General features: G+C 44.8%; 1 protein-coding gene across 1 annotated transcript in view; it reads right to left on the bottom strand.

Annotated features, from left to right (window-relative positions):
• wb (wing blister) overlaps positions 1-12,179 on the bottom strand; it is a 76,926-nt gene that overhangs the window by 28,881 nt on the left and 35,866 nt on the right. Inside the window, exons 13-17 of the mRNA XM_066299887.1 lie at positions 11,987-12,124; positions 11,641-11,881; positions 11,458-11,582; positions 11,239-11,408; positions 10,244-10,421 (exon numbers count right to left, since the gene is read on the bottom strand). Coding sequence (XP_066155984.1) covers positions 10,244-10,421; positions 11,239-11,408; positions 11,458-11,582; positions 11,641-11,881; positions 11,987-12,124 — 852 coding nt within the window. The remainder of the gene's footprint in view (positions 1-10,243; positions 10,422-11,238; positions 11,409-11,457; positions 11,583-11,640; positions 11,882-11,986; positions 12,125-12,179) is intronic.

Here is a 12,179-nt window from a genome sequence, read left to right as displayed (position 1 = left end):
AAAGTGCCGCCGTTTCTCGAGCTCACCTCACTTCTAAAGGCGTGAGGAACGTGGAAGTCATCGGATTTGCACGAAGAAAGGCCGTCTGTGCAAGGATCGAAGAACATTCCAAACAAAACTGTATGAACTATAAATATTGTTCAAAATGTCCCGTTTACTGGCGCAAACACGACCTGCACCTCCAAAGATCCGGACGGTGCGACCGATCTCGCCTCTCCCCTCACTTATTCGGATGTAACCTGCGCGTACATTTTGGTCAAGTTTTTCGACTGTGTCCACGTCACCGTCGTACCCAAACGTCTTAACGGAACCCGAATTCTTCGTAAACGCGGTTTTCCTCTGTGCAAGTGGTTTCCGATGACTGATGCCGCCCCCGCTCTCTCAAGAGTGAGGCGAACTCAAGAAGCGGCACCATGGTGGAAAGGCACTCGGTGGCACGTGTGCCTGCGAAATGGTGCAATATGGGGAATCTTTTGGAGCAATGGACGAGTCGAGGATTCGACCACGGAAAAGAAAAGCTTCGCGTTCAGGCCTCCAAAAGGTCAGCAAGGTGGAGGCAAGATGAACCCACGATGGTACTTTGAAATGCTAAATTTAAGCGCCCTTCCAGGAATTTTTGTAGCGGCAACGGGAAGGGGGGCACGGGGACATTTAGAGTACAAAACCCTGCAAGTCCTTAAAAATCGAAAAATGAAATTCCCCCAAAGTGGACAAAATCTTCGAAATTTTCTACCCGACATTTTCGGTGGCGTCCGATGTGTAGGACCACGCCCTGAAATCCAGCTAGGTAGTTTAGGGACACGCTGTACGAACATTGGCGAGTGACCGCGTTTGTTTGGTAGCGTTTCTACCCGTTATTTCGCGATTTTCCTCCGATTTCACTTTTCCGAATTTCCTCGATTTTCATTTACAACGGGCGTAGCCCCGCTGCAAACAATGCACGCACGCAGATGCGGCTTTATCGACGCCCCAGAGAGACCCGATTAGGTTGGCTCACACTTTTAATTTCGCAAATCTCAATTTTGAAAGCGTTTTTGAAAAATCTTTGAATTTTTCTTCGATATTTTGCGATCGATTTGACTCAGATCGCGAGTTTTTGGTCAAACCCACCGACTCGCTTTCTCCAACCGTGTTGCCTCACAGTTACTCGTTTCCAGGCTTAGTTCTTTGAATTTTTTCCGAATTTCTATTTAAACGTGATTCGATTGCCTTTCCTATTGGGGCGCATTACTGCGCGCGCAAGTAAACGTTATCGAATTTAGTCCAAATTATCCTTTAAGCAAGGCCAAGCACAACGCACTTAACGAGATTTGAGAGCTATCGGCGCCATGTTGCAAGGTGACTACATTTACCTCCAACGTTTAACAACTTTGACAAGTTTCAGAAAAATATTTAGATTTCCTTTAAGCAGAGAATTTCCGCCTTGTAACCTCCATAATTCCCACCTTCAGTTCTCGGTAATTTCAAAATTGCGCTCTTCGAGATTTGATTTCTGCCTAAAAACGAGTTTTATTTTATTTCCCATTCGGAATTGCAACGCATTACGACCGTGTAAACGTTTCGGCTCGAAATTCCCTTTAATCTAGATCTTCCGCGATATACATAAGTTTGCGGTTTATGGGTACCATTGGACTACACGACTACGTTAGATGGTTAATTTTGCGAATGATCAAACATATGAATTTCCAAAAACCGTTTGGGTGCGTTTTTGCCACGCCCATTTGGAGCGTTTAGGATTTGAGCGATTAAATTGAAAATTACGCGATTTTCCTTGAACTCGGTCGATCCTCCTTCCTCGGGAAAAGTGCATTCTTGCCACGTTCAAGCGCCGGACGGCGTCCTCCTGTGGTCGCTAAAGGTCAATTTTTCGACGTGGATTTGGGATTTCATCCGTTATAACCCGCCGCGAAGTTTGACAAAAATTAACGCCGAAAATAAACATCCGGGCGGAGAAACAATGCGAGAATGACAGGCGTCAAAATACACGTCTAACGTGGAAACGTCAAATAAGGCCGCGTCGCGGGCATAATGACAGCTCAGGTGCGTAATTTAATAGGGATTGTCGGTGCAGAGCTGACAGTGCTCGCGCCCGTCAAAATTCGTGGAAAACCTGGCGGATATTGCCAAGTTATAAGGCAATTTCAACGGAATTTCCCCAAATTCGAGCAGGCATCGGGTACTTCCTAGCTGTCAAATTATGCCCATGTCGCAAATGCGGCTTTAAAGGGCAGTTGCAAAATTCTCCGCGACTCCTAAGGAAGTTCGTTTTTTTCTGCTCAGTTTCCTCCGATTTTTGACGTTTAAAACCGTCGTTTGATCCGCGTAATGCGCGACCGAATTCTATCATTTTCCTCAAGAAGCCTCCCGGTGACTACGCAATTTGGAACCGACTGGCAGCAGCTCGGAGCGCGGCAACGTCGCCGACATTATGACAGCTCGCGCGTCATCCCGAAGGGAATGGCGCGCTGTTGCCGCACTACAATTATTCTACATTCAGGAACGTTTTCGTTTCGTATCAAGTACATTTTTGAGCGGGCCACGTAGCTCAAGTGCAATTAAAAATACTTTCGAAAGCCGTCGTGCCCGCGCTTACGCTCGAATTTCGGCCAAAAACCAAAACTCGCCCCGTCGCCCACCGGGAGGAAACTTGCCCAGTGTCTCAGCCCACCTTTCGAACTTCAACCCTTAAAAGTGGCCCTCCTCCCCCCGGCCTCGTCACGCAGCGAACGATCTTCTCGAAAGAAGGTGCCCTAAATCCGTCTGAACCTCCTCAATTACCGAAACTGAATCACTTGAATGTCACTAGACCAGTCACGGAATACTTCAAACTAGCGAACACGACATTCGCGATATGGTTTTATCGGAATCAGCGCGCATTAAGAACCCGACGAATGCACGAGGTACTCACGCACCCGCTCGTTTGATGCGACTGAGCGCGTGCCGCGCTCCGACATTGCTGTCTGTTATCTCCTGCTGCCTGATGCAGGAGAAGAGAGGTACTCTCAGGTGGTGCTTTATGGCGCTCTCTCTGGCTCGGTTTTGAGGCCTGAATTTCACTTCCGGGTAATTCAATACGAGAGAGAAGGTTTTGGTCGGGAAAAGTGCTGCGGCGGAAGAACCAAGAAGAAACCAAAACCAGAGGCGGAATAACGTTATGCGAAATTGCGAATTGGCTGAATGTACGGGGAGCACGCGTTCGGGTGTTTAGGGACGGCGGGACTCGTGATATTCATGAAAATTTTTGCTGGTGTCGTCATCGTGCGATGTTGCCGATGCGAAAGGCGACCGAGATACAGGGCGCTCCACGAGAGTTTGGGAGCATGCAAGAGATAAATACAAAAACACGAATTATCGGTGTAATTCATTTTTGACCGGCATCGCAGAGTTTTGACGAGCGTTAAACCGGATCCGACATTTCTCGAGAATAACTGCTGCGAAGTCACATGCACAGCGGCGAAGTAATAGACGTCTCAGCAAACCGATTGACAACGAAGTGCAACCGCACAAGTGCGGAAACGAGCCATTTGCGTTAGTATTTTGCAGAAAATCATTTGCTCTGCAGTAGAAGTCCATATGGATTTGTCGGGGAATCAATGTGCCTCACACATGTTCTGCCGGTGATCATTTTCCCGCTCCAATTTAATAGCTTCGAATGGGTCTTCATCAGTTGTGATGCCGTCGAAACACGGACCCCCGTAGAACTGTCAGAGAGCTTGCGGAGGCACTGGGCATAACTCATCCGACAGTCCTAGACCATCTGCAACGGCTAGGAAGAACGAAAAAGCTCGACAAATGGGTCCATGTGGCACGAACTGAACGAAAACCAGAGAGAAATCGTCGCTCGTTCTGCCCAACGAAAATGACCCGTTTCTTGCCCGTGGCGTGACGTGTCCTCTACCACGACCGTCGACGTCCAGCCCAATAGTCGGACCACGAGCGAGCTCCACAGCACTTCCCGGAACCACATTTGCACCAAAGGGAGGTCATGGGAAGCGTGTGCGGTGGTCAGCTGCCGCGGTCCGATCCATCGCAGCAGGGAGGTATCGGCAGCGAATCGATGACTATGGCGCATCTCCCCGGCATTGGCCAACGGAAAGGGTCTACAGAAATTGAGTGACCGTGGCCATGAGACTTTGCCTCGTCCGCCGTACTCTCCAGACCTTTCACCTATCGACTACCGTTTTTTCAAGCGCCTCGACCACTTCCTCCGCGACAAATGCTTCAGAAACCAAGAGGATGCCGAAAACGCCTTCGGCGCCTCTCGGACTTCGGAATTCTTCTATGCTTCCAGTTTAAGTAAGCCTGTTTCACGTAGGCAAAAGCGTATCGATTCGAACGATTTCTGTTCTGATCAGTAAAGTGCGTTGCCAGTTGAGTGGCATGTTAAGGGTTGAAGAACCAAATCATTTCTCTATCAACCTGGTAGATGGCAGTGCGGCGCTTTGTGGGTGACTGTGCATGCAGCGAGACTCCCCGGACAAGCTTCATCCCCAGCTCGTTTTGGACGTGTGCGTTAATCGTTGCTATTACTTGATGTCCGAAATAACGTCCTAATGGAATCTCTGTATGAAACGCGATTTGAGTTTACGAAAAGCATAAATTGCGGGGATTTCATGCAGGCGTTTGCACGGGGACAAAATTAGGAGAATAGTGCTGGAAATATCCGACCTAACACTTAAAGAGAAAAAAAATGTGGAAAATGTAACATTATTGCTCAACATGTTCTCCTTTGAGATTGACACACTTTCGCCAGCGACGCTCTACGGCTGCCGTACCCTGTTTACAGCAGAAAGCTCCGAAATTTTCAAAAGAGGCGTCGAACTCGGACTCGACTTCTTCATTATTAGCGGATCTCTCTCCGCCGAGCCGGCTTATCAAATTTGGAAATAGAAAGTAATCCGAGAGGGCTAAATCTGGTTAATGGGGTGGGTGAGGACAAAGCTCGAAACGCAGTTGATTAATTTCGGCCGTCGCGACGATGGAAGTGTTGACTCGTGCGTTGTCCTGATGAATCAACACTTTCTTTTTCGCCAAATGCGGTCGCTTTTTCCTAATTTCGTCGCTTAAACGCCACAATAAATTTGCATAATATCCCCCGTTTATTGTTTTTTGTTCAGAAACATGGTCGTTAACAACTTTTCCACGTTTCTCCTAAAAAATCGACTCCATCACCTTTCCCGCAGATGGAGCGGTTTTCTCCTCCTTTGGGGCCCGTTCCCCCATTCGAGTCCGGCGTTCTGGCCGCCCTTTCGTCTCAGGTGCGAAATGGCGGGCCTAAGTCCATGGTCATTAAACCCTGGACCGACGCAAAAACTCGACTTTATTGCCGCGATACTCGGCCAAGCACTGCCCCGAAGCGTACTCCCTGCGCTATTTTTGTTCACCTCGCGGGCAGCCTCCTCGTGTCCAATTTTTCGGTCAAGATGCGATTTACAGTACTTTTTGGAATCTTCTAGTGCAGTTTTGTGTATTTTCACCGCAATATCTGGAGCGGCCAGATCTGGAGTGTCATCGGGTCGACCATTGCGAGCGTCGTCTTGGCAGCTCGTACGTCCGCGTGTAAACTCTGCCACCGAATATTTCATAGTTTTAACGCAGGACCAGAGTCCTCCAGAGTAGAATCCAACTCCGGTTTGGTGTTGGACAAACTAAGACGTGTGAAGGCACTGAATCACGTATCGATGACCAATGGTCAAAAAATTCCTTGCCAAAACGGCTCCAAGAACGAAGCTTTTCAAGGTTAGGTCTCAGTAATGTGAGGAAGTTCTACCGAACGATCGCCATCTACGTGTCAGGGAGGGTGCTTCTGGGACTACCCTCGAAGGCGTAGGGCAAGTTCGCAGCGTCCCAGTCCTAACTCTGGCATAAAAAGTGAAATGATACTCAGGATGATAGACGCTCAAGATAACCACCATCGAATTGAGAGCTCTTCAAAACGCGCACATCTACGGGCTAATTCGTGACCTTTTACAATCATGAAGCGAACTTGTTCTTCTGCCTTGCGCCACAAGTGAAAATTCGGTCGGGGGGGTCGCAGGGTTGGGCAGGCGCGCACGATCGCCTCAACCAACGATCGTCAAATGTTTTCGAAACTCCCCCGTTTGCTTAATGGTTGCGATGAGCCGGTTGGCGCATCGTTCCCAACTTCGATTCGGAAAAACCTACCTTCCGACCACGCTGGATTTCGTTCGCCAACTACCCGTGAGGCCGACTGGGACCAATGGAGGCAGAACAGATTCGTTCGCAAACTTTCGCCTTTTCACTTACCTCACGTTCGTCGCACCACTTTCCGCACTGCCCACGTTCGAAGCTTAAAATGGCGAAGGCGCCCTTTAACGCCACTTTGGGGGGTGATTCGCGTTTTTGATTAGTTAGCCTAATTGCGTGTTGTCCTGAAATAGGACCGCACGCATATCATCCTCAGGTTTCAGTAGTTACTGTTTGACATATCAGGACCGTGCTTTCAAGCGAATTTCTCTGATGTGTTTAAGCCGAACCTTTGATAAACGAAAACAAATCTGCGCTTAATGAAAGGAGTCATCTCTCCTCACGTTCGCCCATTCCGGCGCTAAATATGGTACGGATCCGCTGAATGTTTATTATTACGGTAAAATCTGTGTAACTACAGGTCTGGAACTACGTCGGAACGCCATTAGAGCCTGATTTAATGCCGGGCCATTTGTCACATTATAATTTAATTGTTCCATTTGCATAAAGATGACCGGAATAAAATATATTAGAATTTTATGTGTTTTGATCAAACACATTGCACGAGCCTCGTGTTACCGGCATTAACTGTAAACGTGTAATTCCACATGTAAATTCGTGGAAGAAAGTTTATTGGTGTAGCTTTAGGAAAATCAGAAATATGAGCTTTTACGGAATTATAGTTGTTTCTCCGGCAGCATTCGCCGCTTCAGCTGCACTCAATCAAACCAATAAAACCGGCAATTGGCATTCGCACCGCGAACAAAACCTTTTAGTTCTGTGGTGGTTTTATTACGGATTTGAGAGATAGCCAAGAGTGAATGTTAAATTCCCAATTACTGTCCGAAAGCTCGCCATTAGTTCACCAGTCTGGGGCCATAAAATCTTCGAGTATAAGACCCAATATCCATCAGGGGACGTCTATTTTCGTGGCGGTCAATCGTTCTAAACAGATTTCGATGAAACCACTTGAATGTTTAAAAAAAGAAGGCACCTGAGCACTTATTGCAAGCCACCAGCCCACGGACGCCTGTGGTGCTTCGAGAAGAAATTGTTTCGAAATGGGTTCCGATGTTACTAAAAGTGTTTGAATTTCGTCCTGGAAAGATATAAAAAATGTCTTTTTTATTACGGCTAATTTAGTGTTTCCTACTAAAGCCATCAAAAGCATTCCAGCATTTTACTATGCTGCGACTAATTAAAAAGTCACCGCGTATTGTGAGAAATATGCTCACGTTAACGACATAATAAAGGTAAAATATTTTTAAAACTGGGGTAAGGTATTTTTAGACGGAAAAATTCCTCGCTATCAGTGCCATAAAAGCCTGTAAAATTTAAAAAAAAAACAAACTTTAACAAGAGAGTAAATATTCATGAACACAAAAACGGACGCTCGTTAACGCTCCCGATAATAATCATTTTGATTTCTCCGCTTCTCGACGCAAATCGCTTACAATTATATGCATCAAATTGCGAATTGAGATTTCAATCACTGTTAAATGTCTTGGGCGAAATCCCCGCGAATTACCTCATTGATTGGCCAATAAAAGAGAAATGTTACGAATTTCGGTCGAATCGTGGTCAGAAAAATGTCGGTCCAGTTGTCCGCATAAAGACGCCGAAAAAACGTGATCGATTTTAGTCTTGGAGTGGCAGAAAACGTGCGACCTACGGCAACGCCGGGCGCAATTTGACAGCTAGCGCCGTCCCATCATCGTAGTGCGGACAATGGCGTCGCAACGTTGTGTAGTGCCACGGTGCTATTTTCGGGGCTTTAAATTCAAAATGGAGACTTTTAAATTCGATAAATTTTCATTTTCTCTTTGAAATTTTGCCGACCTGCGCCCGTTTTCATGGCGCTTTGCACCCCCTTAGTTTTTCATTAAATTATTTTTATATTATTTCAGGGACGCCGAGGGAACAATGCCGGATTTTGCGTGCTTTCTCTTTTTTCATTTTTCATCGGCGAATATCGCTCCAACTCCCAATTGCAAGGGGTCGCATTGTAATTACTTTAAAAGGCATTTTTTTGCCCTGTGTACCCCCGGAAAACGTATTTTCCTCGAATTGCCGGTGCTACAGCCCGTCGAAACGCGTTCGTTTTGTGTATTTCGGGTATGACGTCATCCATATGCAGGCCCTCAAAGGGGCCGACGAATTTTGCCGTGTCGACCTTGTCGGTTAGCAGTTCGTTTCAGTAGGTTCTCTTCGGATTCTATGGAGTTCGAGATGCGGAGGTAAGTCCTTGACGTTCGCCCCTATTTTTCGTGCTAGAAAAAGAACGAAAATTGATAAGTTGAGCGATCGGTATCGACGAAAACAATAATTTTCCCTCCTCGTGATGGCGAAACTCCAATCGAGTTCTGCCCGTTTCTGAGTTTAAAAACTGCCGTTCTCGCATAGTTCCACCAAAATCCTCTTTTCCAAAATAGACATGGCCCAATTTGCTGTGTAAACGGGCTGCCATAATTCCTTTTAATCTCTAAAGGCAAGAGGTTCCTGTTTATTTTCCATGTAACAAAAACAATAATAAACGCTCACAGAAGTATTTTGCTTGAAGTTCGCTTTCGCAGTGGATTTTACTCTTTTTTCTAGGTTTAAAAAGATGACGGAAAGATAAACCTTATTCACCGTTGCCAGCATAAATAAATTTACAACATATCCTGGTTTATTATCCCGGTTAAAGGTGTATGAAAAGCAATTGAAATTAACTGGCACTTATCGCGCTGATTCGATAAGAACTATGTATGCCAGATCTGAACTACACGCCGCACTGCGGGGCAGTCCAATAATCCGGATGGTCAAAAGTTCCTTTCAGAAGGCTGCGACGTAGCTTATCAAACAGGCCAATAGAGCTTTAGAGATATTAAACACGGCCACGGATCTCCTTTTACCTTCAGTTCCTTAGCGCAGCAGTTCGAATTGGAACTTTGTCAAATATGTGTTTGAAATCGTGATGACTTTTTTTCACACGATGCCAATACTTGGAAGATGCCATGAGAGATGCGAGAGCATACAGGCGAACACTTTTTGAGAAATTCTCATGGCGCAATGCCTTCAAGATGTGCCCAATGGGCTGTTCCGGGTAATTGCAGAATTCCGTGAAGAATTTTTATTCGTGGCACATTGCGACACCAAATAAGTAAGCAATTGGGATGCGTGGAGAACGGCTTGGTTCCAAATGGTCGATTATCCAATAAAGTTGCAGGGGCCAGAAACGAACGGTTTCGAATACAGAGGCAAATATCTGGAAAATTCTCACGAACGGTGCACCTACAAGACGAACAATAGGTTGTTACTAACGTTTGAATCTACTATAACAGACATGAGGTCCACTCCAAGGAAAAAATCGAAATCCTCGTTATAATTTACGGAATTCGAATTGTAAAATAACTAATTAAGCATTTATCGTCGCAGTTTTAGTCGAATCATGAGTATTAACAAGACTAACATTATATTTTAAGGTTCATGACGTAAATAACTATATTTTTCCGGCTAGATCATTGATATCTTTTATAGTGTGGTACTATCGGACCGCAGCTGGCAGAAACCATCAAAATAGGCCACCGCTTCCTAAATAATTGATCTGTTATTCTTGTGCTGCACAAATATTTAAATATCTAAAAGCTGTATTGAGAGCTTTACGTGATCGTAACAGTCTACAACCAAGTCGTCTGAAGCCTAATGTATGAAACATTCGCATTTGGCAAGCGAACTGTTTGCTTTTCTTTTCTAGGATTTAGCAAATCACGCAATAAGCGACTTAACGCACACACCCTGTATACGAAAGAAATACTTCTTCGATGAATGAGCCCACACGTGCAAAGCTTTAAGATTGATATCGCGTGTGGGTTTAGAAGAGGCGCAACGTGCACCAGCCACAAATTGGCGGATTGCATGTTAATCACTGACGAGCGAAAGTATATGATAGGGACTTGTTGACACTCCTACGTTTTCAACCTTCATCGATTCCAAACTAACGATGATTAGGGCCTATCATAAATATCTTCTCTGGAAAATCCGTGAGTTTACTTACCTTTACAACCAACGGCTGAAAAGCCCCAGTGCAGGTTTTGGCAGGTATCACACCGGAAACCGTCCACTCCAGGCAGACAGTCGCAGATTCCGGTGTGGGGATCACAGAGGCCCGATTTGGAGCCTATGGTGTCACACGAGCATGGTGGACATAGGGCTGAGACGTTGCCGAATCCGGCCTGAAAATAAAGTGGAGACAATTAAAAATAGTTTACTCACAATTACATAGATCGTAATGACATTTATTGTTACGTTTTCATGGAAATTAACGTCAAACTGGGACAGACATCAACCTATACAGAGTAGTGGCACATTTGCAAATATGGCCACATTATCAATAATGCCAGAGGAGGTACAACGATACCATTTAAACCAAAAGTAGAGCGAGGCGCGGGGAATCTCTCTTTGGCAAAATATTCTCTTGAATTACTGTCTTTATTTTATTAGGCCTTTATCTTGAACCAAATCCATATTTTCGTAATATATATATCCACTCTCTAACATCGAAAAAATATTCTGAACAAGGCATGTCTTGACTAGCACATAATCTTGTGCTCCCCGATGTGTGTCTTAAAAGCATTATTATTGTTGTAGGCAGAAGTCAACTTAAAAAGAGACGAACCAATGCGTCTAAATATAATTTTAGAAAACTCGCACTTTATAAAGCAATATACTACACATGTATATACGTCTCCGACATTTCTGATACTTGTGAATCCAAATTCCATAACAGACGTTTTATTTCATACAACCAATCTTACAAACAAGATAAACAAGGTGAGCTTGACGAACGCACTTGGATCAAATGCTATGGCTGTGACTTTTCACACTGACACCCTATAAACGCAAATTATGCTTGTCGTTAAACATAATGTTCAAAAACTAAACATAAACAGTATTTAGACGGACAGGGTTAGATATGTAACGAGAATGTATATACGTATACATATACATATACAGATATATAGATAGATATCAGATAGGAGAAACTCATACCTCACAACGATCGCAAGTCCGCCCAACAAACTTTTCCTTGCAAAGACACTGTCCGGTACTATTATCACATTGCCGATTTTCAGACCCAATGGGATCACATTCGCAGGCCTTGCAGTTCGAACTTGCAGGTTCCCCGTAATGGTCCGGCTTACATTTATCGCATTTCCAACCTGTACAAATTCCATTCACCTACATGAAAACAAACTTTCTTATATTCACCTTCGGTGTTGCCCTTACAGGCCAAACATTGCCCTGTTTTCCTATCGCAAGGACCCCCATTGCAGTCGCACACTCGACAGCTGTTCCCCACCTCCGTAGGATCTCCAAAATAACCGTCATCGCATCTGAAACATTAAATGAAAGAAAAATTTTTCAAGAATTTAAATTACCTATATTATGTACATTTCGCAATGATCGCCGGTGTACCCGGGATTGGGGCACTGGGTGCAAACATAGCCACCCTCGTTATTGAGGTTGAAATAGTCCAATTGACAACCGGGGCTGAAATTATTTTCGGGGTTTTCCAGGGGACAGGCGCACTTCTTGCAATCATCAGGGGTGCCCCTGAGAGGGTTGCCGTAATAGCCTGCCACGCATCGTTCGCATTTTTCCCCTATTGTGTTATGTTCGCAAAAACATTCACCTAAAATTGTTGTGAAATTAATTAAAATACTTTCACCATTATGTCAAGAAGAATTTTCAAGATTCTTGACATAATGGTGAGACATAATTTTTCTGGTTATCTTACCTGTAACAGCATTGCACGTCTCAGAATGGCCATTACAGTCACATTTTCCGCAAAAACTTTTATCTTTGATTGAAGATGTGTTGCTCGTAATCCTTACATAACCAAAAGAACAGTTTTCACATGATAATCCACTGTAGCCTGAAATAAAATTCCTTATATAATGGTAATATTGCGTTTGTCTTCTCTTATGATA

Source organism: Euwallacea fornicatus, chromosome 35, assembly GCF_040115645.1.
Source record: "Euwallacea fornicatus isolate EFF26 chromosome 35, ASM4011564v1, whole genome shotgun sequence".
Taxonomy (NCBI): domain Eukaryota; kingdom Metazoa; phylum Arthropoda; class Insecta; order Coleoptera; family Curculionidae; genus Euwallacea; species Euwallacea fornicatus.
Note: the sequence above shows the minus strand (reverse complement) of the source record. Positions and strands in the feature narration are given on the sequence as shown.